This window comes from Clytia hemisphaerica, unplaced genomic scaffold, assembly GCF_902728285.1.
Source record: "Clytia hemisphaerica strain Z4C2 unplaced genomic scaffold, Clytia hemisphaerica genome assembly, whole genome shotgun sequence".
Classification (NCBI taxonomy): domain Eukaryota; kingdom Metazoa; phylum Cnidaria; class Hydrozoa; order Leptothecata; family Clytiidae; genus Clytia; species Clytia hemisphaerica.
Genome location: NW_027104184.1, coordinates 487,415 through 514,831, shown reverse-complemented (window position 1 = coordinate 514,831; position 27,417 = coordinate 487,415). Strand labels below are relative to the sequence as shown.

The 27,417-nt window shown below is 34.6% G+C and overlaps 4 protein-coding genes across 4 annotated transcripts in view; 1 reads left to right on the top strand and 3 right to left on the bottom strand.

Annotated features, from left to right (window-relative positions):
- Nucleotides 1-22,815, bottom strand: part of LOC136814786 (sushi, von Willebrand factor type A, EGF and pentraxin domain-containing protein 1-like) — a 53,688-nt gene extending 30,873 nt beyond the window's left edge. Inside the window, exons 1-15 of the mRNA XM_067071210.1 lie at nt 21,952-22,815; nt 12,360-12,515; nt 11,390-11,548; nt 10,539-10,727; nt 10,152-10,325; nt 9,351-9,542; nt 8,724-8,984; nt 8,136-8,387; nt 7,344-7,547; nt 6,293-6,528; nt 5,237-5,326; nt 3,861-4,056; nt 2,321-2,482; nt 1,563-1,724; nt 288-449 (exon numbers count right to left, since the gene is read on the bottom strand). Coding sequence (XP_066927311.1) covers nt 288-449; nt 1,563-1,724; nt 2,321-2,482; nt 3,861-4,056; nt 5,237-5,326; nt 6,293-6,528; nt 7,344-7,547; nt 8,136-8,387; nt 8,724-8,984; nt 9,351-9,542; nt 10,152-10,325; nt 10,539-10,727; nt 11,390-11,548; nt 12,360-12,515; nt 21,952-22,642 — 3,286 coding nt within the window. The 5' untranslated portion in view covers nt 22,643-22,815. The remainder of the gene's footprint in view (nt 1-287; nt 450-1,562; nt 1,725-2,320; nt 2,483-3,860; nt 4,057-5,236; nt 5,327-6,292; nt 6,529-7,343; nt 7,548-8,135; nt 8,388-8,723; nt 8,985-9,350; nt 9,543-10,151; nt 10,326-10,538; nt 10,728-11,389; nt 11,549-12,359; nt 12,516-21,951) is intronic.
- On the bottom strand, nt 12,741-13,320 carry LOC136814788 (EF-hand calcium-binding domain-containing protein 11-like). The gene has a single exon (XM_067071212.1). It carries the CDS (start codon nt 13,277-13,279, stop codon nt 12,800-12,802), a length of 480 nt encoding a protein of 159 aa, XP_066927313.1. The 5' UTR covers nt 13,280-13,320; the 3' UTR covers nt 12,741-12,799.
- Nucleotides 16,863-18,767, top strand: LOC136814787 (lysosomal cobalamin transporter ABCD4-like). The gene has a single exon (XM_067071211.1). The coding sequence runs from the start codon at nt 16,902-16,904 to the stop codon at nt 18,666-18,668; it is 1,767 nt and encodes a 588-aa protein (XP_066927312.1). The 5' UTR covers nt 16,863-16,901; the 3' UTR covers nt 18,669-18,767.
- An 864-nt stretch (nt 22,816-23,679) lies between the features above and the next one.
- Nucleotides 23,680-27,417, bottom strand: part of LOC136814785 (uncharacterized) — a 30,489-nt gene continuing 26,751 nt past the window's right edge. The window contains exons 2-3 of the mRNA XM_067071209.1: nt 24,915-25,027; nt 23,680-23,889 (exon numbers count right to left, since the gene is read on the bottom strand). Of these exons, the coding sequence (XP_066927310.1) occupies nt 23,789-23,889; nt 24,915-25,027 (214 nt within the window). The 3' untranslated portion in view covers nt 23,680-23,788. The remainder of the gene's footprint in view (nt 23,890-24,914; nt 25,028-27,417) is intronic.

The window sequence follows — 27,417 nt, the reverse complement described above, 5'->3', positions numbered from 1 at the left end:
GGCAGAACGGAATGTTTACGGAAACAAACTTTTTGGGTAATTCGAACAAGGGAACTTCTCTTTGAAAGCTTTAAATAATCTTAAAAATTAATACACGGGAGGGAGTCCTAATGCGGGTCCGGGGGGTTAGAAAATTTTCGAAAAATTGACAAGCGGGGGGGGGGGCGTTTAATTGGAACCTTAGAGTAAAAGCCTACGGATTCCTAAAAGTACTGCCATTTTCCCTATTTTCCCTCCCCGTGTTTGGCGAGCCATCCCGCGCTACTAAATGTATTGTATTTACTTACAAGCACATTCTCCTTTCTGTTGGGCACCTTCGCCGTGCGTTGATTGGCTGGCTGGACATTGTATACAATCCTTCTTTCCATTCTCGTGTTGGAAATGTCCCACTGGACATACAGTGCATGGTTCAAGACCAGTCTTTGAGAAGGAACCTTTTGGACATTTCACTATAGAGAAAAATGTGTAGACATTCTTTAGCTTACAAGGAGATTCATCTGAAACCTTCTACCTTTCCATAACTTCATAAATACGGTCGAGATTGTTTTGTTTTTTTCAAAATTTTTTAGGTTAAGTTACGTAATTTCGACTATTATGGATAGAAACGTTCTAACCCTAACAGAGGCGAACCATTACGCGAATCGAACATGAAAAACTCTATATAACTCAAACACCAATGGGGAGGCCAGTTCAAATTATGGAAGATTCGAGTCATCAGAAGGTTTAGAAGTAATATAAAACTAACCAAGGATTTCCCTAGGGAGTATAAATATTCACATGATAAAGCAGGATATAGTGGAAAATAGAGTAAACTACACGCTTGTTTTATAAGTATAGTGTATTTTGGATGAGGGTCAAGTATTCTTAAGAAATTGCCAAAATTGAGGGTGAAATATGCTTAATGTATTCTTACTTTTTTAGACTTGACTTTTTTACAAACATGAGAAATGATCAATTTGAGAGTTTTGGACTTTTGAATGAACATTTAGAGCTAAAAGTACATTTCTACCTCAAATTTTAAATTCAAGTCTAACAAAGGAAGCAGTTTTTTCTGTTAACCAAATACAAAATGACTGTATTATTACAAATCTGAGAAACTCACCCTAGAGGGTATTCTTATGGTATTCTAATGATTTGGCTAATTTTCACCCTAATATTATTATAGAAGATATTCTTATAAAAAAAAAGCATGTATTTTCTAGTAACGAGTGAAACCGTTTGAGCTAAAGCAGAGATTGAGCTATAGTGTAGACAAACAGCGTCTATGGAGGCATCCAAGTAATGCGGTCATCAAGTTATGTTGAAAAGACTGTAAGCTCTGGTTTAGGCGGCCGCCTTTCTTCCTTGCCTATTCTTATTGTTAGAGGAAGCAAAAAGTAGGCAGAAAGCTGGCTATCAAAATCTTTGCTCTACGTAAAAAGTGGGCAATACATTGACTTTAGACAGTCAACTTTTTGCCAACTTCAATTCACAATTAGAATAGGCAGGACGAAAAGTCGGCCGTCTAAACCAGAGCTAACAAACAACCTTTTGCTTAAAAATGAGTATTCAGAAGTACATACTTCGGCAATCAGTGATGTCTTTAGTACCATTGCCATTGGTTGTAGTGATACCAGGACATTGATCACAAGTCTTTCCTTTGTAAGAGCTCTGGTAACTGCCAGGTGCACAGATTTTACATGGGACCAGGCCATCTTCTGAGTAAGTTCCAGGCGCACAAGGTTCTATCATGAAGTAATCAATAAGTAGTTAATCTTTTTTAGTCAGTTTGTTAAAAAATGGAAATAGTTTCAGCCAATTCCAACAAAGTCTATTTTAAAAGATTTGGCAGTTCATACCCTCTCAAACATTGTTCTTGACAGGTCTTGAGGGAAAAAATAGTTGTAAAGCTTTAAAAGATATAGAAGGCTAGTCTTTTTTAACAGACTTTAGTTGTAACGGGTTTGATGGCACGTTCCAGGGTTTTCAATTCAAGTTTTTAGGCCATTGGCATTTTTCAAAAAAGACATCGCGCGAAATGTACGAGAGATTATTTACAGTAATACACCTTTTTATAAATTACGTACTAACATCACTTGCCTCGTTTTGAAATTATTGTCACAGTGATTAACTCCCAGTGGTTTTTATTTAAAAACTAACTTTTATTCATTAAAAAATCATTCAATGTCTCAAGGGATATATCACCACCATGGTAATTGTTTGAATACGAGGCAAGTGATGTTTGTGACGTAATTCATGAAAAGGTCTATCTCTATTGAGAAAACGACAACCGAAATGACTAGTTGAGGGAATATTTTTAATAAGGCTTTGTGGGACTTACTTTTGCATTTCTTAGAGTCTGCAGTTCCATCAGTAGCGGTGGTGGTACCACGTGGACAAGGTGGACATCCCAAGAGACCTACATTCTCAGTATAAGTCCCCTGTGGACATTTTTCACACTTGTTGCTTTCGGTACTGTAATAACTACCAGCAACGCAACTGACTGTAAAACAAGAAGACGTCGGGTTTTAAGCTATACCTTATCGGGGAAAACTTCGTTGGGGAAAAGTGACGAAATTTTGACCAAGTGACGAATTTTTTTCCCCGACGAAAATTTTCCCCGGCCTTAATGCGTTTACCAACTACCAGCAAGTAACGAATATTTTTCCCCGACGAAAATTTTTCCCGACGAAGTTTTTCCCGATAAGGTAGTGAAAAGTGAACTAATCTGTAAAAATAAAAAAAGTGTCCAATTCGAAGCTTTAGTGAAAATTTGTCAAGCTTTGGCTTAAAACCAGTGGCGGATATGGAGAAAGACCTCACAATTCTCAATATAGATATGCATTGCCAACAAAAGAAAAACACTTAAAACACCCTTCATGATGCGATTTCAGTTTTGCATCCCAACTTATTAGAACTTAAAAGCTAACTCTGAGTAACATTTAAGAATACCAACTAGACAATAAGTTTAAATAACACTAAAAATATGTAGATTGGTGGTTCCTAGGGAATTTCAGAGTACATCGAATAATTCAAGTCTGATGTGAGAGTTTGTGGTAATGACAGCTAGTTTGATCATAGTATAAGAAAGCCGCGGCTGGAATGATAACATCTGAATTTCTGTTATTCTGTCTCTGTCGTATTTGATGACTATTTGTTGATCAAGAAATCAGTAATGTAGCATCTTTAATGGTAAATTTTATTGGTTTGTCGTTAATACTTACTTCTCAGTGCGTTTTAGACATTAATGATATGCTCTTGATAATACACTTGCATTATAAAATCATTGTAACGGAAAAATCAACACTAAGAAATTGAAACAAGCACAAAATGGCTGGGTTGAAAGAACTCAAAAATTAATGAGGTGCCTCGAAATGCCTTCACAATATTTCAGTGAAATCTTTTTAGAAATCAACGAAAAAGTACATCAAGATAACACTGTGAAAATTTCAAGCCAGCACCTTCAAAACTTATCATTTAAACTGACAGGAAAGTTGTCATCTTGAATATAGTTCTTATAATTTCAATTTTAGCGAAAAACTATGTTTCCACAAAATACCCCTAAAATATGTCCAAAATTAGTTCAAGTGTTCTATTGGGTACAGATTCAAAGATATCTAGCAACAAAAAAACTTTTTGTGAAGGAAAATAAAAGAAAAATTTCAAAAACTATCTACCAATAACAAACTGATCATCTTGATGTTCTTATAAAGCTCGAAGACAGAGATGGAACAGCAATTAACTGAAAAGACAATGTGGTGCATATTCCAGCCGCGGCTTTCTTATACTATGGTTTGATAATTTCCATGGGGTTAAGCCAAATTTCAAATTTTAAATCTCAAAGACAAAATTAATCCACTTTGAGGTAATCAATTACATACTGCAAGTTTGTTTTTTTACAAATTCAGATCCGTCAGGTTTCATATCTTTAATGGAGCCAAAGATTTGTCCGTCAGCACAAACGCCAGTGATAGAACCAACGGCTTCCACCTTCTCCAAGGTGATCGTGTCTCGACCGACTTTGATACGTTTCAATTGCTGAGCAGCTGCAGAGTTGTCTGATTTTAGACCAGTCACCTATCAATCATATCAAATGAAATAAACTTGCTACATTCAATAAAAACAAAATCAAGAAATAGAAAATTTAATTTCCAAATTCGTTCATCTGTTTGGAGGGGAGTAGAATAGATTGAGACATTTTTCAATTAAGTTTGGCGTTCACATATTTGGCTAACCCATAATCAGTTTTGGGGATAATTTAGTCCCAACCGAAGGTCTGATTTTAGACCAGTCACCTGTCAATCATATCAAATAAAATAAACTTGCTACATTCAATAAAAACAAAATCAAGAAATAGAAAAAAAGTCTTCTTTTGAACTAAATATTGATGAACAAGACAAAAGGACAATAATCTTATACTTTGATCGGATAAATTTTCGCGGGGATTAAATTTCGACTATTTCGCGGATTTGCATGTCATCCGTGAAATTAAGTCCCATTCACGATTAGAAAAAGTCCCATCCGCAAATTCCAGCTAAAAATTTGATTTTTTTTTAATCCACGAAATTCAATCAAATTCAACTTTTGATATTATAATACATATCTCCCTCGTTCTATTCTAAAATCTGCCAAAATAGATGACTCTTATTATTCGATTCGAAAGAAAGTTTTGTTCATTTTCCTGTAAACATCTTTCCTCTGAGCAAATTTTCATTTGCTATCCCTATGCGCAAAATTAAACCCCGCTAAAAATCAGGCAGTAATTTTCCTAGATTATTATAATTGCTTTAAAAAGGCTACTTCACCACAGAAACAATCTTGGAAGTTCGAAAATGTCTCTCAGTGGCATGACGCCTAACCGTAAGAAACTTGAAATCTGTTCGAACCATGGAGAGCTCAAATTATAGAGTTTTCTACAGGGGTGTCCGGAAAATATCGGCTATTGTCGCTTAAAATAGGTTATTGCATTGAGTTTCAAGCCGAAGGCTAAGGCGAATATTCAACCTTTCTAAAGCAAGAAAAAGCGAAGCCGTAAAATTTGCACCCCATATCGGATTAGAGATTGAATCTACTACTTTGCTTTGTTTTCGCGTTTTACAATTTTCAAAATTCTTATGGTAAATGTTACTTCCAATCCAAAGTTTGTATGGAAACCTATGAAGGACTAAGAAGTGGTTTCAAATCCTGCATATGAGTTTCGACTCAAGGCTTCGGTTTGAGCCCTACCCATGACATTTAAGGGAAGACTAGTATTTACCTTATTGGTGAGTTGTTTGACAGCGTTTTCTTGTGTTTTTGTATCTTCGTTTGATTTGACGTCAATCTCTACCTCGATCATCATATCGTTCTGACAAGTGACAAGTGAAAAAAATATGATTGGTGTGCTTTAGAATAAGTTAGTTGATTATCAGTGAAAAATATAATCGATGCTTTTTTATAGTATTTTGGTAAATCATTGTCCTGAAATCATATTGCATAGTGCTCGATGATAAACAAACAAGATACCAGAGCCAAGTAAAATTTGAAATTTAAAATTTTTCTTTCAAAGACTTTGAAAAAAACTTTTAAATTTTATTTTGGTAAATCCAACATTAGAGGCTAGAGATCACCAGTCATAATAAATAATATTTTCATGTTTTGATGGACATCGTTTATTTCACAGCACATCTAAAGGGCTACATACACTACACAATATATTGTCAGACAATATATTGATAATATATCGCTGAATGCCGGCAATATATTGAAATGGTGTCCGCAATATATTGTCAGTTCGATTTGCGATTTTCCAAAAATACAGGAGGATTGTTTACAGAAAGAAAATTTCTTTTTATAATAGAGGATTATAATTATTATTTACTTCGTACATTACGGTCTGAAAACGATATTGTCAAATATTGTTCGTCAATATACTGTGTAGTCTAAGAAGCCCTTAAGAGCTTAAAAGCTTTTTAGACTGATTCGCAGATCTCTATGGATAAACAGTGGAGTCTCCACAGCTTGAAAACGCACGGGAACCACAAATTTGTTCGAATTATGGAAGTTTCGGATAAGGAGTAAGGTTGATAAGGCATTGTTAACTGAAGGGACCATATAACTAGTCCGAGTTAAAGAAATCCGAGTTATAGAGGTTCGAGTTAAAGAGTTTCCACTGTACTTCTTATAAGAGACTTTTCGTTAGAGGATAAACAGATAAATAGTTTTTTTAACCTAACTTTTTAAGGTTCAAAGGGATTTTCATGTTTCCAAGGATTTTAAGAACTTTTGGCCACCCTTGATCGATGGCTAAAGAAAAATAAGCTATGAATCTTACATCGGTTCCTCTTCTAACTCTTCCGTTGATGTCTTGCGTTTTACCACACGAAACCTGTACTTTAGATGCTTCACAAGCACGTGCGTTCGCTGGGTCTGCACAACCACCATCGTACCGTAAGAAACGATCCAAGATAGCAATAAAGTTTTGTTTGATTTGTTCTTTGGAGGTGGCACAATCACCGGAGAAATAAAAGAATCGCATCGCTTGTCCCATACCTTTACGCGTGTTCAAAACTATGAAAGAAAAGAAAAGATTCATCACACTTAAATATATATGTGTATTTTAGTATTACCCGCGTATTTTTTATTAGAAATGTAAGGATTCAGTCTTATAATATTACTGATTAAAAAAGAAAATGATGACGATTTGTTTATTATGCTTACAGGAAAAGTTTCAAATTGCCACCTATTCTGGTCGGAACTTGTTAAATTAGCAAACTGAAATCATCGCCTCGAGACTTTCGAATGATTTTTTATTTTGAATTGACATCAGAAAGATTTTTGAAGATATTAAATTGTAATTTTTTATAGAACGTTTATTTCACTGAAGATTGCCATCCTGTTTGGCATGAAACTTTGATTATGAAATTAACTCAAATCGTTTTCTTTACTCAAACTAGTATGATGGCAATGGTTGAATATTTTTCCGTTAACAAAAGTGGATCCCTCTCAAAAGAAATCTACTAGTAAAGAAATTTAAAACTGGATTTTCAGATCGTACTATTTGCTTCATGTTTTAAAAGTTTGACGATTTTGTAAAAAACATAAGGTTTGTAAATTTATATTAGCGATTATGTATCTGGAATTCTCTACGGCTACGGTTGAAGTGGCGAGGGTAATGGCGAGTAAGGCAAGTAATGGCGGGTGAAAGCAAGTTCGATATTTGACGTACGGCATTATGTCGACTTTGCTTCTACGGTGTTTTGGTGTTTTGTTTCGTACAAAGCAAAGTAGACAACGACATGTCGCCTTTGGTGACGACCCGTACGGGCAGCCCCGCGACCGTAGCCGTAGAATATCTCCGAAACATAATCTCGCTATTTACTCACTTGTACAGTCAGGCCACATTGATGGGTAATGAGGTGGTGAACTCCTCCATACAGCAGTTGTACCACACATATAATAAGGAGCAAGTGGGCCGTTGAAAGTATATTTATCGTTACACTGTACTTGACATAATTTTCCAACATGTGGTAAAGTGCGACAACTTAAAGCCCCATTGATTGGTGATTCACGCTTAGGGCATTGTTTTGCTAAAAATAAAATAAAGACAAGTGATACTTTTATGGACTTTAGCGTGACCGTTAAAACAATCATTCGGAACACAAATAGTGACGATTTATTTAAATTCGTCGTTTGTTTTCATCATTGATTGTTCCCGTGCCCATTGGGGTGGTAATAAGGGAAGGAAAAAAATATCTATCTCATTTAAAAAAATTGAGTAATTTGGCTAAGAACATTGATGCATGCTTATAAATAGTGGTTTTTATGGATAAAGATTCAATTATTGAGGCGAAAAAATGTTTTCGTGAATATCTGCTTCAACCATCTTTTACCGATGATGGTATCCTATTTTAATGCATAAAATCAGGAAAAAATAATGATCCAGTTTTTCTCTAGCCGTTTTTTGGCTGGAATTTGCCCCCCAAAACTTTTTCCTCAAAATCGGGCTCCGTCACATTCGAGGATTTATAGTTATGCACCTTTGTGCAAAAAAATCATAAATAATGAATGAGTCCATCTCGAGAAAAGCTAATAACTAAGTAATTGGTAATATCAAGCTTGTAAACATCAGACTAAACTATCCAACGACTTTAAATTAATTTAAGAAAAGGACCCACATTCTAATTTGACGACAAAAGTACATTCAGCAGTGTTCAGCGATTTATCTTCGACAATATATTTGATTGTATTGGTGGAGATGGAGTTAAAGCTTGAAGAATTGCCAGGATGTGTAGCGAAAGTCACTTTAACATTGCCAGAGTTATCACTATATTCTGGTGCTCTCCAGTCAACTTTGGTGCTTGGGTCACCAGCTTTGGATGTGACTTTGATGTCGGTTGGACAATAATCAAACCTTGGTAATTCACGATCTGGAAGTTAAAAGTATCAAAAATAAAAAGTATGACAACAAACTACCCATTAATGAAAGAAAAGTTGTTCGAACTCCTCTCTAGCCTCAAAATAATTCGTCTTTTTTTTTGGGGGGGGTCATCTTTGCCCCTCCCAAAGAAGCTCAATAGGGTTAAATGAATAATAATGTGATTGTTTTATGAAAAAATCTAATTGTATTGTGTCTTATGAAGTTGTTTATATTAGCTATTTATTATGTGTTAATTTTTAATTGTTTTCTTGCTGATTACAATTTAAATGCGAGAATGGGGGTTGGGTTTTTTTTAATTTATAAGACAAAAAGAAGTTTAGTTTACCAATGATTTCAACTCTGAACGTGCATTCATCAAAGTTTCCGACAGCATCTGTTGCTTTGAAGTTGATTAAAGTGACACCGATAGGGAATTTGTGCGGAGATGTGATCTCTGACGGAGTGTGCGTTACAGTGATATCATCTTGACCACTAATGGAGTTATCAATGATGGTTGGTTCTGGCCATGTGATTTCTTTGTAAGATTGACTGACGTCAGTTTCAGCAAAGATTGATTCTGGACAATGGATTGTCGGTGGAGTTAAATCTGAAAATTCAAATAAAATGACAGTTTTTTTTTTTGAAAAGTTATGATTCCTAATTTGTACAATGAGTGAAAATAAAAGTTCTAGCTGAGCTTTGAAACATAGAATTTCTCATTTTAGACCATGTTCGCACGTAACGATTCCGTTTCGCTCTGAAACGAAATGAAGCCATTCTATTGGTCATAAGTGACGTAAAACTTGAATTTAATCAATAGAATGGCTTCATTTCGCTTCGGAGCAGAACGGAACCGTAGCGTGTGAACGTAAACTTAGTATTTTTGTTAATGCTATTAATCTTCCTTAACTGGTATCTTTTATTTGAATTCTTCAAGAAATTTTCAATCTCTATGAGAAACAATGTTACAAACCTTTACAGACCAACTCTTGTCCAATCCAAGTTCCATCGTGTGAGCAGACCCTTTTTTGATCACCACTGACAAATTTAAAGCCTGGTTTACACGAGTAGGCACATCCATCATTGAAATTTGTGGCTTTTGTGAGACAGGATACAGGTTCGATGTTGACATTATCAATTTTACGTACAGTTGGACAAGTGACAACTAAATTAAAAAAAATACAAAAGGAAATCAACGACAGTTGATTCAGGCGAGGCCAATTTATAATTTGTTGTTTTACGGGCCAAGCTACTCAAAAAAGAGGATCGGTTGGTCGGCGAAAAAATAAAAGTAAAAGTAGAATTTCACCTATAAATCTCCTAAAAAGGCAGCAAAAACTACTACATTTTGCGAAAATATAAAAAAAATACAAATGGGAAATAGACAATGAAGAGACACAAAAAAGGATTTATGAACAAAATGAAAAACTGAACATAAAATTCTCAAAATCATTAAAAAACTACCAAAATCTTGAAAACTTGGCAGTCTGTAAAGTAAAGTAATTCAATAAAGCTTGATTTTTTAGGTAATGGGTTCTCAGTAAAATGGCCAAATTTCATTTTTGTAATTCTGAGAGTTCTTCAGTTGTTCTCGTATAAGCTTTCTTTCTTGTTATAAAAAATTTATATCGGTTTAGAAACTCTCTATTGTTTCATTTAGACCCATCAGTGCAAATGTGATGTAAACTGAAAAATTCAACATTCAAAACAAAGCGCATATCCCTATGAGTAGGAGTTTGACACTTGAAACAAAGGCAGATAGGATGTAGTCTACCTTGACAGTGAGGTAATGAATGAGACCATTGACCATCAACTTTACAAGTTCTTTCGTTAGGTCCAATGAGAGTGTATCCTTGTGCACATGTAAATGAGCATTTATCACCAACTTTTTCACCAGAACATGTAGATGTCAGCTTTGGTGGGTTAACTGGTCGTTGACATGTTGTTGCTGGAAATAAGATAAATAAAATTTTCTAAACATTCTTTTACTCATTTCGTTGGGAATACTGCTAATTGAAGACAAAAATTTGTTATTTTCATTGGTATTTGTCTGAGCAAATAAAGCGAGCAAAAGTTGGAACATCGTAGTATACATTTATACTAATTCATTTGGATTATTGATTTCCTTAGATACATTTTAAAATTTAAAAGATTTCCCTACCAACACATGCTGGCAATCCTTGATTCCAAAAACCAGTGATCAAACATTCTATTTTTTTGGAGGTGGCAACTTCATTGACAACGTGATAGTTCTTGTTACATGTAAAAGTGCAAGTCTCCTTGTAAAATTTACCGCAAGATGTAACTTTTCCATTTTGGATAGTTTTTGGTTGAGGTGGACATTCAACAGCTAAGAGAATGAAAATGAACAAAAACATTATTTTTATAGACTTTCTCCACAATCTCCAGAAGTATTGCAACTAGATTTTATGAATCAGGACAGAAATCATAAACTTTGGTTTTGTGAGACATTTGACCAAAATCCTGTATACTGGAAAAATTGAAATTGTGTCTCATATCATATACAGAGGGAAAGGTTGCAGCACTACATTTTTTTACTTTGATGTGTTGATGAAAAAAAGACTGGTTGGGGTTTAAGAGTTGTAAAGGAACGTTTTGAATAACATAACTGATAAAAGTATAAGGTATCACCAGTCTGAGAGGGCTTGGTTATTTCCAAATTTCTACAGTAAAAATGCAATGTTCAATTTGATTTGTTGATGATACACAAGTGAGAGGGTCAATTTGTGGAAATTTCTGTCCCACTTAAAGGGACATAAAAGTTGTAAAAATAATGTAAACACTGCGCAAGCCACGTGTCATTCAAGAGAACAATTAAAATCACGTGTACAAAAAAAATTGTAGAGCAATCGAAACAATCAAAGTCAGCCATATTTGTTTTTGATTTTGACATGTGACATTTGTTTTGATTTTGTATCCTGCTGCATACGGTTTGTTTACAAATTTTGTCAGTGCTTTTATGTCCCTTTAAAAATAACTGTCACTTCTTACGTGTACAAGGCATGCCAAGATGTGGATGGCCTTTAAACCCTGGACGACATTTACAAGCACTAATATGAGTTTCTCCAATATTGTCAGTGATCGAGTTAGCAGGGCATGGTCTACACTTGTCAGGTGCTGTGAATGGTTTGTATGTACCATGACGGCATTCTAGAAATGAGAATGAATTTCCATTTTAAGACTTAAAATACTGAACATAAAACCTCACTAAACGATGGATTAGCATTACACGTCTTCTTTTTTATAAGAACATCCAAAATTTTTGAAGCCTTTGGATGTTCTTAACTTTTTTAGTTTTAAGCCTAAGATGTTCTTAACATGTTCTTATTTTCACCATCTTCTGAGTATTTTTGTCTGTTAAGTAACAGTTGTATTTGCTTAAAGATTCAAAATACTTGTTTAAACTTATCATTTTTCAAAGAAGATGAGATATATTGCATCGTGATTTTTGTTTATTTAACAATAAGTAGTTAAATCGTAGTTTAATTTTAAATCGTCTAAATCACTTATTCCGCCTGCGGTACTACCGGGGCGTCCCGCCTGCAAGTAGCCTTACTTCTCACTTGGCTCCGTGCGATATTGGCTATACTCTCAAAGCACAAACAACGTTTAAGATGGCGGTGTTCAAGTCTCAGTAATTTTTTACCTCCCTCCCGCCCTACAGATATTGGTTGCCGGCAACCCTATTTCTAGTTTATGTTAGTTTATCACTAGCAGGGGACTAAATTTTCCCCAAAACTGATTATGGGTTAGCCAAATATGTGAACGCCAAACTTAATTGGAAAATATCTCAATCTATTCTACTCCCCTCCAAACAGATGAACGAATTTGGAAATTAAAGCACAGTTTTTGAATTTTTGCTTCGTACATTTACAAAAATGCATTACAAACCGCGAAACGTGATACGTTAATTCGATCCCTGTGTAATAAGATTAAGACTTTAGAAAAGTGAAATACTGACTGTGACAATCGCCCATGATTCCATCTCCTTCATAGCCTGGTAAACAGGCACATAGATATCTTCCCCCAAGTGTACCACAAGAACAAATGGCATTTTTATCGCAATCCTTTTTACAATTTTTTGGTGATGTTGGTTGATAAAGCTTCTCAATTTGATCTAGAAACAAAAAATATAAATCACAGGTAAGTTAAGGCAAGTTTCAAACATATTTTGAGTGGTGCATTTCCATTGTTCCTTTTTTATAATTTTGGTATATAGATTAAAAAATGCATTTCAAAGAGAAGATTTCTGAAAGTAAATTTTGATTTAAAGAGTCTAACTTTTGAATTAACACTTTTTTTAATAAAAGTTTGTTTTATAATATTGTTTTCAAAACAGATAAATAAATAGCTAATACAAAAAGTAACAAAATGGTCCTAAGTTTAAAAAGTCAGTTTAATTTACAAATTTTCAAATATTGATTTGCCATCTTGCATCATCAGAACAAAATCATGGAAACTGACTCTGTCATCACAATTGGAATCAAGTTCACGAAAATATTTTTGCATATTTATCTCATCCATATTTTTATATTTCACTTTCATTCCTTCTTTAAAATCCTCAAAATTTATAAATCCTTTTCCTCTCAAATCAAAAGCTTGAAAAATTTCCCTCATTTCTTCATATTTATCTTTATATTGTCTTTGACTCTCAATATGATTCCACAATTCTTGTTTTGATAGCAGATTATTTGGTTTTTGTTCAGGGATTGTTTTTCCATCAATTTTCCCAGACTTGTTAAAAAGTGTTTCCAACTCAAAAGGTGAAGGTTTATGGCCAAATAAACAGATATAAAATATTTTGAGTTGGTGTCTATTGAGATAACCAAGGTTTTCCTTATCAGCAAAAGAAAATGATCTAATAAAGTGCTCATCCATCATTTATTTTGATTAAACTAAACTGTAGAAAATATTTTTAAATTGTACTTGTTAAAGCTACCTTGTGTTTTTCCTAAATGAATTCAAGTTACAAAAGTTAATCAAACATTAGAAGATCAGTTGAAACTAATATTGAGTATATTGTTCATCTTATAATACTGAAACATTATCATACATAGTTAAAGGGGGGTAGCCATGTTCAAAAAATCTAAGAAAGGGGGGTGAGAGAATTTCTTGTAGAAAGGGGAAAGTTTTCAAAAAGGGGGAGGTTCATCTAGAAAGGGGGATTAACGCGTTAGCAAAGTTCTTTGAACCCATCTTTCTAAATATCTAGTTTTGCAGTCTTGGACTGGGTTAAAACCTTTAAAATTTTCTTGCTCGCTTTGCTCACATCTATCTTAACCAATTTTCTGAAGCGATATTTTGAATAAACTCAAAAGCACCTTTTTTCACAAGTGAATAAGCTATCATTTCAAGTTTTAAGTTAATATGACTGTTGCATAGTGGAGAAAGCAAAGTGGGGAAAACAATCCCCATGACACCGACTTTTTTTTGGGGGGGAGGGGTTTCATTAAATTTTGAAAGGAGTAGTTGCTCTAGACTAAGAGGGGTAGTGACCCCTTCCAAACTATGTCTTATCCCCCGGAGGATACTTGGTTTGAGAGGTGACTGGTATGTAAAAGCCAAAGTGCCAAAATCAGTCCAGTGAGAGACTGAATTCTGAAAACTTTGCCACTTTTTGACGTTTTTACAACCCTGTGAGAGCCAATTGTCCCAATTTTCAGCCAAAATTTTCAAAACTAGGTCAAATTACAAGAATATCTGACGTTCTTTCTTTGTCAACATAGACACTTAATTCATAATGACTTATATTAAGTTTTTATCTAATTAAAAAATTGACCTTTTTAATAATTCTGTTCTTTCCTAATTCATAATAGACTTACATTAAGTCATATCTTAATTAAGAAATAGCTCATAAATCATATTCTATTGACTTACATTAAGTTTGTCCTTTTTAATAAAACTGATTCTATTTATTTTAACCTATAATTTTCTTTCTTATAATAAATAATCATCTTTTGTTTATAACCTTTATAAATCCAGGTTAAATGACTGACACCTCTCTCTTCTACACGTTCTAGTGTTATCCCTTGTTTCTTTTATATCACTCTCTTCGAAATAAACACTACTCTATGTAACTTCTTTCCATCTTTGTCATTAAAAAGCAATCCGCTCTCTTTCTGCTCAGTAAGCTGGATACAGAACTGAACTATACACCCAATTTTCTCTAAATATCCAATGGGCAAAGACTCTCACAATGAGAGTGACGCCCCCCAAACAACTTCAACAACTAACTAACAAGAATATGTGACCCTGAATAAAACAGCAATTGAGTCTTTGACAGGGTCACAGAATTATGAAATATCAAATAGCGACTCCTCACAGGGTCACAAATTCTTGTAATTTTGACCAAGTTTATAACTAAATTATGGTTTTTGTACCACAGTGAGAGACTTTCAAGGGTTAAAAAAGGGACCCTTATGGCTCCCACAAAACCAACATCCCTCATCTAATTCTGACACCCTTCTTTAGAGACAGGAATAATATGAAAGTTGAAATCACTGATTGAAAAAGAATTTTTCTTCTCTGGCCAATTGGCAAAGAAAAGTAGTTTCAATCTTTCTATTATTTTCAGCTCTAAAAAAGGGTGTCGGAATTAGACCAAGTTACGGTATCTATTCAATCTATTTGATTTTAGTTACCGCAAACTCTTCAGCCCAATTTCGCAACTGTGTTACATACCACAACCACAACTAGGCGCCCCATCAGCAACCTTTGACCTTGGACTGACTACCCAATTCCCCTCACATTGTTTGACGTGGGCAAAGGTTTGTTCACTTGCCAAGTGGGAATCCAACTATGATCTCCCAATACAGGAATCAAGTTCATGACTATACTAAGTATAGCACAGCAACCAAGTGACCTAAAATTACCCAGCGTGTGTAGGTGACTCTTATTTTAAATTTAACAAATTTTTCCCCTTAGTCTGACTTCTACTCCCCAACAACGGGATTTTGTGCCCTGTTTATTCACTCCAAATTTAAACTACAAAATTAGGACTGTTCCAGCTTGTTGTGAATGAGCTTTTTCAAAACAAAGAAATGAAGATGATCATGTTCAAAAATAGTGTGACATTTAGGGAACTCAAAAATTGATAAAAATATAGTATTTCTTGAATAACTTGGGAAATATTTCAAATAAAACGTTGAAATTTTATATGATGATCGGTATTTACACAAAGAACATATTTTGATGAAAAAAATGGTAAAATTAGTAAAATGTGTGGCTCCAGGTCCAAATATGTCCAAATATGTGTTTTGTCAGCCACCTCAAAGGAGGAAATGGTTTGTTTGAAAATGACACTTGAATCGGTAACTAGAGGTATCATATTATCTCAAAACAGATAAAGGAGCAACATTTTGAAACTGGTTGGTTTCAAAAAGCCACCAGTGTTGTCAGCCACATAAACGACTCATAGCTTATCTTGAAATATCTTGTAACCTAGTGAGCCACTTAATTTCGCTCCAAAACAATTGGAAAGGTTAATCGTTCTACTTATGCTTGGTGAAAAAATAAACTGTTAGCCACCAAAAATACTCATTTTATTAACAAAATTGTCAGCCACTTTGAAAATGTCACAAAACGGGCCTTTATTTTTGAACACGATCAGATTCAACTTTTCCCATCCACCCTTTTCAAAAACCTAGATTATGCTTTATTTTTAATTTTTAATTTCATCATTTCACCTCTACTGGGGCAGGCAAAATGTACAATTATTCTGAAACATCATTCAGTATATAATCCCACCAGCCAGGTGCCAGGTCCATGGTCATAGATGCGATCCGATGACACAATTTATAATACCTACCTTAATACCGGGTGCGCCACAAAAAAGTTTCTCTCTTTAAAACTAATTTTCTCGAAATCTAAAAGTTTTAAAATAACCATTTCTATTTCATTGGAAAGAAGAAAGATAAACTTGCATTTTGATGGATCATTTATTGAATTCGATTCATTAGATCAAAAGTTATGCTCAATTGAATAAAAAAGTTACTTCCGGAAAATGCTCAAAAACGTTAAATATCGACCTATTTAGATTTCGAGAAAATTAGTCTCAAAGAGAGAAACTTTTTTGTGGCGCACCCGGTACTTCAAAAAATTTAAAGTCTCAGCCACTCAGGTGTGTCTCAGGAGTTTTCCCCAGCTGAAAGTCTGCTTTTCCGAAAAGGTTATTTGCCAATTTTGTTAGCTATAAATGCTTCATCCACTCCAAATTTATACAAAGAAGTTTCAACTCGTTGTCTGCCTTCCGACTTTTTCTGCTTTGAAGCCCCTGACCAGAGCTTTTTCGAAGAAATGAAGATTCAATATTTCCCGCTATTTTTCAATAACCTAGACTTCAAACTCTCTTTATCCTCAAAATGCAACGGCCGTTACCAGAAATTTTTATGATACTTTCATTTGCTTTTACCGATAAAAAGAGTACACTTTTAGACTAGAAAACTGGGACTAGAAAAGTAACAAAACGAAAGTGAAAGTCCATAAAAAATCACGCGAAACCAAGATGGCTGACAAAAAGCAGCAGAGTTATGCTCTTGACAGTCTTTTTTATCGAAGGTTTAAAGCATGTATTACAGTCATTTCATCTTCAGATTCATTCTTAATGTTGACAATGCTTCTTGGTTTGAGCATCGGTCAACAACTTGTCATTTTCAACGTTGGCATACTACCAAGTAACTTCATGGAGGTACTTGGTGACAAAAATAAAACTGAAATGAAAAGCCTTTTAATCAAAGCTTTTACATTGATTGTAACTATTGCTTTGTTTAATAGCGCTTTAAAGGCTGTCTCGGGATATCTTTATTTACATTGGAGGAAACTGTTGACAATATACCTCCATAAAAACTATTTGCAAGGCTCTATACATTATGCTTTGTCATCTAGCTTAACAGATGTAAAAATTGACAACGTGGATCAAAGAATAACACAAGATGTTGATAGATTATGTACATCACTTAGTACAATCATTGGAAAGATTGTAATATCTCCACTTATTATTTTGTATTACTCAATAAAATGCTTCCATGCAACAGGTGCTACTGGACCATTGATTATTTATGCTTATTTTCTCATCGGCACATTCATGAACAAACTTATCATGTCTTTTATTGTCAATCTTGTTTATAATCAAGAAGCTAGAGAAGGTGACTTCAGATTCAAACACATGAAAATCAGATCATTTTCTGAATCAATAGCCATTATTGGATCTGAAATTCACGAGCTTTTCAAAGTTAATCAATGTTTAAACAGGTTGTTGCCAGTTCAAAGAAGTATTGTGAATGCTGAGATAATTTTGAATATCTCAATTAACTTTATTGACTACCTTGGCTCAATGATTAGCTATTTTGTTATTAGTATTCCAATTTTTGCTGGAAAGTACGACAACTTAACACCAGTTCAATTAAGTGCAGTAATCAGCAAAAATGCATTTGTGTCCATGTATCTCATCAACTGTTTTAGTACTTTGGTGGACCTCTCAACTCAAATTACTGATATTTCTGGTTATTGTCACCGTATTGGGGAGCTTATTGAGACAATGAACGATGAAAACTCTGCAAAGCAAGACAACAAACAACATGTTTTGGTGAGTCAAAAGGAAGATGGTTCACTTATCAAAATATCTAACTTGACCTACACATCACCCGTCTCTGGAGACAATTTGCTTTCAGGGTTGAATTTGGAAGTTTTTCCAAAAAGAAACCTTTTAATCTTAGGGAGAACTGGTATCGGAAAATCATCCTTATTCCGAATTTTGAGAGATTTATGGCAACCTGTTAGAGGAAGTGTAACATTCAGTCAAGTTTTGTTTTCTAAGGAGAACTCTATTATGTTTTTACCTCAAATGCCAATTTTTACAAATGGGTCACTTTTGGAGCAAATCATTTATCCTAACCTAATAATAACTTCAAAAAGGTCACATAAAATGTTGGATAAAGTAGAAAGAGTACTGGACGATGTTGGTTTGACAAGCTTAATCGATCGAGCTGGGGGATTAGATGTTAATCCATATTGGGATTGGGAAAGAAATGTCTCCCCAGGTGAAATGCAAAGATTGACCTTTGCTCGTTTATTTTACCATCGACCAAAGCTAGTATTCTTAGATGAAGCAACAAGCTCAATGGGTCTTTCAGAGGAAGAGTGTTTTTACAGATATTGCGAGCAACTTGATATCACATTTGTCAGTATAAGCCATCATGACTCATTGAAAGAATACCATCATAATTATTTGAAAATCAACGAGGGTGGTTCCTGGGAGTACGGAGAATTGTGAGTCAGATTTGTTTTTATTTTGTTCTGAACCTTTAACTAACTTTTTATAGATTTGTTTTGTTAATCAATATGAATTTTATTATGTATCTTTTTGTTTTTAAATCTTACTTTAGCTCTTTTGTTGAGTATGACGCTTTTTTGCTTTTAAGGGAGCTTTGATGATTTTGATAACATATATATTTAAATCCTCTGAATCTATTAAAATTTTTATTTAGAACTATATAATCAGATATAATGCTCAAAAATTTAATAATTGTGTCCTTCGATTCTTTAGCTGAAGATGAAGAAATGTTTAAAGTTACACGATGTAAATCAAATATTTGGTTTAAAATTTCAATATTTTACCGGGTGTCCCAGAAACTTTAAAGTGAATTTTCTCGAATTGTTAAAGATTCAATTTAAAAGCAATGTTTTAGGCCTCAAGATTTGATCTAATTGACCAGATTTGACAAACGACCCCTCTAAATTTAAGTTTATCCTTTCTCTTTTCAATGCAAAAGGATTGATTCTTAAATAGTGCATAAATAGTGCAATTCACTTCAAAGAGGGGGACTTTTTCTGGAACACCCGGTATTATTTTTAGTAAAAATTTGTTTTAAGAAACATCAAACATTTTTGAAGCCTCCAAGTTCTTCAACGCTCGGAAGAAGCCTTATTTTCTTACCTGCTTTGAATTGGCGTCAACCTTGCGTCCAGAAATCAATTAGTCACATAATGAAAAATCAACACAGCATGTTCCCGCTGCGTTCTTTATACAATATTTTCAACCAACTGCTATAATTCCCTTAAGGAATAATTGGATTTATGTATTTTTTTAGGGCTTTAATTTTACGATCTTGTGAAATATTATAATTCGGATAACCGTTTTTACCTAATTTTTTAGCACAGCCTTTTATATTTTTGGAATTAGAGATATTATAAATTTTTAAGTTGATTTTTTAAACTAGAAACTGGTAAAATTTTGAATATAGGGAAGCCTGTTTAAGCTATCAAAAATGGTATCGTTAGCGAGTTCTGTTCGAATCCTATTTCTCCTGTGTCCATTCCACACGGAAAATAGCAGAATTTATCCTCTTTATTCTCAAGTGGTCCAAAGTTAAGTATGGTAAAATGACATCATTTAGGATAAGGGTCCAGTTCTAGTAAGAAACAATGAAAGTATTTTGATAATATTTTTATCGAAGTTATTTTCTTTAGATGTATCTTATTTTTGATAGATGTATTTTTAACATAGATTTTTAAACTTAAGTGGGGCTTAATATATATCCTTTGTTTTTAGATTGTAGAAATTGTGTCTTTAAATCTTTTATGAACAAAAATATGTTTTTGATGACATGATACCGTTACTTTCGTTTATTTCTTGCATATTTTTATTTTTTTGAGGCCGAAAACCGCACATTTCGAAACATAATTCCGTTAACCCTCGTCAACCAGCAACGATAACACCCCTGTCTCATCTCTTTAATTTTGGATTTTACTTAAGATCATTTTCACCATCTACACACTTTACCTATATACGAAAAGCAGTTGATTCACATAGAAACATTTCGATTACTCTTAGGCTCCAAATAAACGAGGGGGGTTGGAAAATCTTCCAATTTTTATAAACGGGGGGGCCTGATTTGTGGGGTGGGTGAGGGGTTGGAAATTGTACTTCTGAAAACTAACAAATGAGGCAAATATAGGCTAAAATCAGGCTATTTACTGCAAAATAGGGGACCTTCTCTTTGACAGCTGAAATTATTCTTAAAAATTAATAAACGGGGGGAGGTTGGAAAATTTTCGAAAAATTAACAAGCGGGGGGGGCCGTTTATTTGGAACCTTTTAGAGCACTACTCCTAAACTAAAATATTTCCATCCATTAATCCATTTAGGCTGAAAATAAGGTCGAACCAAGTAATAACCTGCTGACGAAAGCCAGAAAATGATCCTTTTTTTAAAAGAACGCTAAACATATTTGAAGCTATTCAGGGTTACTTAGAACTGACACAAATTATTATAAAAAACTTATTGAATTGACATTTTATGGTGATTCTTTGACTCATAACTTGAAAAATATATGTGCCACTAAAAAAAGACGTGTGCAGGGGGGGACACCCGATTCTAGCAAGCTAGACGAATCATTCAGACATAGTAGAAAAGCAAAAGTAATGGAGGGAACAAAATTCAGTATACAAACTAAATCACGTAACAATAATCGTATTATCATCCCGGGGGGTACTTAGGCAAATGGAGGGTACGGTATGTGCCGCCCTTAAGGGTACCTTTTTTGGACTTCCAAAGTCCCACCAAGGGTCAGAAAAATCAGAAAATCGAGTTTCAGTCCCACTAAGGGTGGGGAAAATAGGAAAATTTCAACTTTTTACCCCCTGAAAGAGCAAAATTTGGTCAAATTTGTCCCGCTAAGGGTAGTAAAATTCCCAGAATTTTCCTTTGTTTTCTCCTTTTTAATCCCGGTAAGGGTCCAAAGTTCGAAAGTCGGGTGGCACCCCACCCCACCCCTGTCAGATATATAGCAGAACCAGAAAATTCTACTCATCCGGAATTTGTAAAAAACCACGGTCCCCCTCAAGGCCGCGCAACTTTGGTAGCTATCTAGCACCCAGATCCAGAAATTTTCATCTGACACGATAAAGCTCTGAAAATCGGTAAAATTTTTAACATAGGAAGGTTTAGATTACGGAACTTTGCAAGACCGCGTCAAGAATTTTGCAGCGGGAGGTCTGGTAACCCAGCAGGTCATCAAAACATTTTCCACTGAAAATGAAAGTTTCTGAACAATGCGAGAGACATTAAGCTTTTCGCCTAAAAACACTCTGAAAAACTCTTTCGCGGATTATGCGTTAGCTTTCAAAGTGGCGTGTTTGATTATTGACTTTTGACTTTTGCATTGTTTGCTTCATTCATTATTGGCTTGAATTTTATTTCCCAGTTTGTTTTAATCGGGATGGAAAAAAATTTGAAAATGTAGTTTACTGACTAAGTAATCAGTCGGTAATAGTTCAAAAATCTCAAATTCGAAAACCATAACTCGTTTCTATGACTCAGCCTAAATTTCCCAAACTAGAAAAAAAATCTTATGAAGATCTTGTTTTAGACAGTGTCAGTTGAGACTTCTGAGCAATTGAGCCAGTTCCAGTTCACAAATTTTATAAGAGCTGGAAGGCTGGAAGTGCCTTGTGAGCCTTAGGGGCAACCATAATTGTGCACCCTCTTGTGTTTTTTTAGAGTTTTGGCCTTTCTAACACACTTTATCAAAAATAAATAATCAAAAATAGCTTACCTCCTCTGATTCTTGTTGCTAAACCACTAAAGTCTGCGAAATTTCTTGCTGTGACCACATTATCCGAAGAACCAACAACATTGATCAAGGTGCTAGCCAAATGGTAACCAATTCCCACACCAAAGATTTCCGCATCATAGGTATTTCGATTTTGAAGATCTCTTGCGATTGATGCAGGGTTACCTCCTTTGTTGTAGAAACCATCCGTGAGTAGGATTACAGCAGTGTTTACATTGTTACGTTTAATACCACGCCGTTGAGCACTTGCAATTAACTCACGCGCCATTTTGAAAGCGCCGCTCATGTAGGTCGCGCGGCCTCTTCGATGTTTGACACGTGCGAAATCAACTTTAAAGAAACATTTGTTCATTGTATCACGAGGTCGATTGGCAGGATAATCGATGTAATCGAACTCCTTTTTAACGGAATAACCAAATGTGATAATCGAGACACGCGTTGCTATGGGTTGGATACTAATCTTACTTAGCAACGAGGTGATGAAATCTTTTTCAATTTGGAATCCATTATAGCTGACACTTCCAGAGACATCAACCAAGAAAATTAGATCAGATCTTGAGTTGTTGTATCTCTCTTGGAAACGATTCAATCTTTGAACTCTTGCGTCAAAAGCATTGACACTGATTGTAGCGTAACACGCTAGCAAACAAAATAAAATTAAAAGTCTCTCCATAGCTGATTGGATGAGCCAGCTAAGCTGTTGGTTGTGAGCGTGAAATAGCTTTTTCTAGACAAGTCTCTTCTCTACAATTTCCACGTCCTTTTTTCTGGTAATTTTTGTTCTCAAAAAGTTCAAATCGTATGTCAGCATACAAATACAAGATGTATGCATGTGAATTTAAGATTGAGAAATCAATAATTGCATATCGATATATCTATCGATTACAATTGTATTGAAACAGCCAGTCAATCTGGTCACATAAGATTATTTGTCAAAAGTTAACATCAAAAAGGAGGTTGTTTGCTACAGCTGAGCATGCTAAATAATTGAGGGGGTTTTTAATTTAAAAACAATACAAAGTTATTTATTAAAAATTGGTTCAATTTTTATTTGAGTTTATTGACCCAAAATTTAAATTGATTTTGATAAATATTTTCTCTATGGCATACTAAAGAATGACTTTCACATAATTATTCGTACCCAAAAAAATTCTAAGCCTTAGAAAGAGTATTTTGACTTTTTTTTCTATTGCTTCTATAACCCTTAGAGAGACTTGGGTAGGTCGAAAAAACGACCTTTACCATTCACAAATACCAATCAACTAAATTCCCCCACCTCCCCGGGAGAAGCAAGTATTCCTTGAGTTTAAACGCCTTGTTCTTTTTGAGAAATTTCACTATAAACACCAGGTTTTTTTGCCAAAGCCTAATGATACACAGTCTAATACCTGTCTCACAGTCCCGGTGAAACTTTTTTCCTCAGTGGAGATAACAATTGCTATCGAAATCTCAATGATATATATAGAAATTCTATTGTTCAAAGGCTAAAAAAAACAGTGGATGGTTTTGGAGTGCAATTAAAGAAAAGTCAATTTCCCAGTGGGGCTAAAATCCCAGGGTATCTTCCTACCGGGACGAAACTTTTGCCATATTTTCCAGTGGGGCTGGGGTCCCAGCGGGTCTGTGACACAGGGGTGTAATTATTAGGTAAGATACGGTTTAAGACTTAAATTTCAGGTACATCAAAAAAGAGTGGAACAATTTTTTCAGTACTTCATGGGATATTTTTATTTTTACTGCACACAAAATCATGAAAAAATACTAAAACTGGAATAATAAATGTACAAAATAATTTTGCTAAAAAAGAAACAAATAAATATTAACTTTGCTCCTTAGTTTTACATTTTTGTACAAAACCTGCGTATACATCTTCAAATTTGTCTGAATCTTTTATCTGCAGTTCTTCAATCTCTTTGTCAACTGAAAAAAAAAGAGGAAAATTCATCAATTTTATATTCTTCCAAACCCAGGGACAAGATTTGGTCGTGAATCACTTTAAGCAGCCGGGTCATACCTTCATTCCAATCTCGTACCCAGATCCACTTCTACAACTTTTTTGATTTCACTGGTGGATGTGATACAAACCTTTTGTGAGCGCTATCAGAATCATAAAAAGCGAACTAAAGGCCTGGGTTCCAGTTTGACTTACACACTTATTAGAATTTGTAGTTATGATGAATTAAGTGAACATGAGTTGAATTAAACGAAAGTCAGATTAATCAAAAAATGATTGGTACCATCGGATAGAGCATGAAATTCTGAGCAAAATAGTCTTGTACTCAAACATATAAAGAAATACAGGCTTTTGAAGTTCAAAATTCTTTCAGTTAGAGTACGATTGACGTCAAATTTTGTTTAAAACGTAGCAGATTTCACAGGTTTTCGATCTTTAAATGGCCATATCTGCCATATCTTTCTCCGCGTCTAAGTATAAGACTTGTTGTAGTAAACTTTTTTTGCTCAGATCTTAAAGACTTAAAGTCTGACTTACTAAATCTTCATAATCCTCATTTCTTTGTCCCACGAAAGAGGCTACGAATCCTAAGGATTTGCCCCCTTAATAGTTATAGAGTAAATTTTTAAGATTTGACCATGTTCTATGAGGGCTTCAATTTATCTGTAGTTGACACTTTTGGGACATTTTATTCACCACAGATGGTTTTAAATGGGTACTCTAGAGATAGATGTGTATATTTTCTCCCGTTTCATATTAGACACATATTTCATATCAGGACGGTGTCTCCCTATTGTTATATTATGCTGAATAAACAAAAAAAAATTTCCTCTTTCTGACCAATCTTGCTCCACATCCGTGTCAATTCAAAATCAAAAAGCTTGTAAATTAAAATTTATGAGTAAGCAAACGATATCACTCTTATTTAAAAACAAAACCTTTCAAGTATAAAAATTTAGTGAGCAAAGAAAGGCAATCCAATAATGCTTACCGTATGTAATTTTGATGTATGGGTTTGATTGATCACATCGTACCTCAGATGTCAGCTTGAACTTTGGATTCGAATCTGCTAGCTTCGGTGACGAGACGCGCCTTAAGAATTCCCTACAAACAAATAAAATCATTTCAATTTAGCGTCAAATACCAATTTTCGACCGTAGTCCCGCTGTCAGGCGCGTGCCACTTAATTATTTTATTATTCCCCTATTCTCGATCCAATCCTTTTTTGAAACATTTTTTTATTGTCTATAGGTGCGATAAAAGGACTGGGGCGGTTTAAGTGGGATAAAGCGGACAAAAAAAAATGCCCGCGCGGCAATCGGCGGCTACGGTCGAAAAGGTGTATAACATTGAGCTGTTGAGCCTATAAGTTTTCTGTTTAAACACACCACAGTCTCAATAGCCAAATGAGAAGGGGCTAGTTGGAAAAACGAAGAAACTAGAGACCAAGGAAATTTTATGTTTTTTTTCTCACCGGGGACGATTTTTCGTTTTTCGGTTCATACCGGGCCTGTAATACACGGTTAAATCTACAAGTTGAAATCCTCAAAACACTGAACATGCTTAATGGTGAATACAAAAACATCAATAGACCAAATATTTTGAGCTAGAGACAAAAAATAACTGAGATTTGAAAGTGAACGGCAAGCAGTATCTTCTTGGGTATTGTCAAGACTTTAGTGTGAAAGAAAAAAGAAAAATGAAGATAATGTTAAAAAAATTCGAAAAAAAGGGATTTTTTTTTTACTTTCAAGAATAGTAGGGCTGATAAAAGATACAAATGCTGCGTCTAGACTTCTTCATCAAAGGCGTGAAATTTTCATTATTTAGCTAGTTAATTTGATCCTCCCACTATAATGAATCAAAAGGCTGCAACGGAATGAATGTTGATATTACAGGCTAACTAACAAATATTTACTAAAAGGTTTCAGTTTACTTTTTATACAAAAAAAAACACCGTAAAAACGTATAATAATTTTTTCTTATAAGGAAGCTAGTTAGAAAATCGTGCGAGTAAAGACAGATGACTATATTTGATAAACCAACGATTTCTTCATATCTAAATTAAACAAAAATGTAACTTTTTCGTCAGACGTAACATCACGATTCTTTTAAAACTCTCCCTTTTGACATTAAGGCGACCACTACAACACAAACATGGTGCGTTTGATATTTTTGATAGTGGTGTTAATCATAATTGATTCAGGAGATGCATTTCCATCAAGAACCACCATAGATACAGACACGTGTCAAAAACGAATTCGTGCAAAGTGTACACGGAGCAATGGGACATTCAACAAAGACTGTTACATGTCTGGAGTGGTAAATGAATGTACTAACACAATACAAAACAGAGCACCTGGATCACATTTTTGTTCAAAAATTATCAAGTATAAAACAGTCAAAACAAGAATTTGCATACGTAAAGGTGAATGTAAAATGCTTAAGTACAAAGTACCTGTCAGAACTTGCGTCGTGACAAAATAATATATTTTACAATTAATTTTGAAGTGATTTATAAGTAATCTATTACATTTTAATTTATTTTAATTTAATTTTAATTCTTTATTTATTAAGTTAATGAATTTCACAAAAGAGATTAAGAATTATTCAGCCCTGTGGCCAAGACCAATAATTTTATAGGTCCCAAGCAGCCCAAAGTTTGATCTTCGTTTGACTCGTCTCACGAAGCCAAAAGATAAAAATATTCAATAAATATTTACCCAAGGAAGAGTGTGCCAGATTTCTGCAACCTTCCAATCTCGGACAAACAGGCAGAGATAGCTCTTCACTAACATAGCGTCAGCCTGGGTTTACGTCCCAGGTAAAAATTAGCCCCCCCCCTGAGTTTTAAGTCCCCTCGAAGATTCAGGAAAATTTTGGTAGGCCCCAGGACTTTCGACCCTTGACACTTTTAAAAGTTTGTTCCACGAAATTTGAGTAATTGAAGCCAACCATTAAGATAAAGTATTCAGCCCCCAAGTCAAATGGTGAGATTTCAGTTACCCCCAAGTACATTAGGTCCCCCAAATATTTGAAACATCTTTAACCCCCACCTTTTTGTTTTTTTGTAACCCCCCAACTAGCAGGGGACTGACGCTATGATTAATGTTGGGATTCGTGCCATATTTAGAGTCTACTTCTGGCTGAACTTCGCTTTTTGATAATTTTAGATGACTCCGAGTCCAGTAAAGTACTTAATCTCGCAATCGAGTCTATCAAAAAGCCTTAAGTGGACCCCGGGCTACTCAAATACCAGCCATCGACTTCCAAGCCGCCAACCGCTATATACAATCCGTCGTCATGATTATAAGTGGCTTCACTTTTTCTTGCCTGGGAAAGGTTAGCGATTCTACTCTAGCCCGTCGGACTTTAAACTCAATGATACCAACCCGTTGAAGATTCTTCCAACCTTCAAAGATTGATCTAACACTCGAAGATTCTTCCAACCTTCAAAGATTCTTCCAACCTTAATAGTGAAGATTCTTCTAACC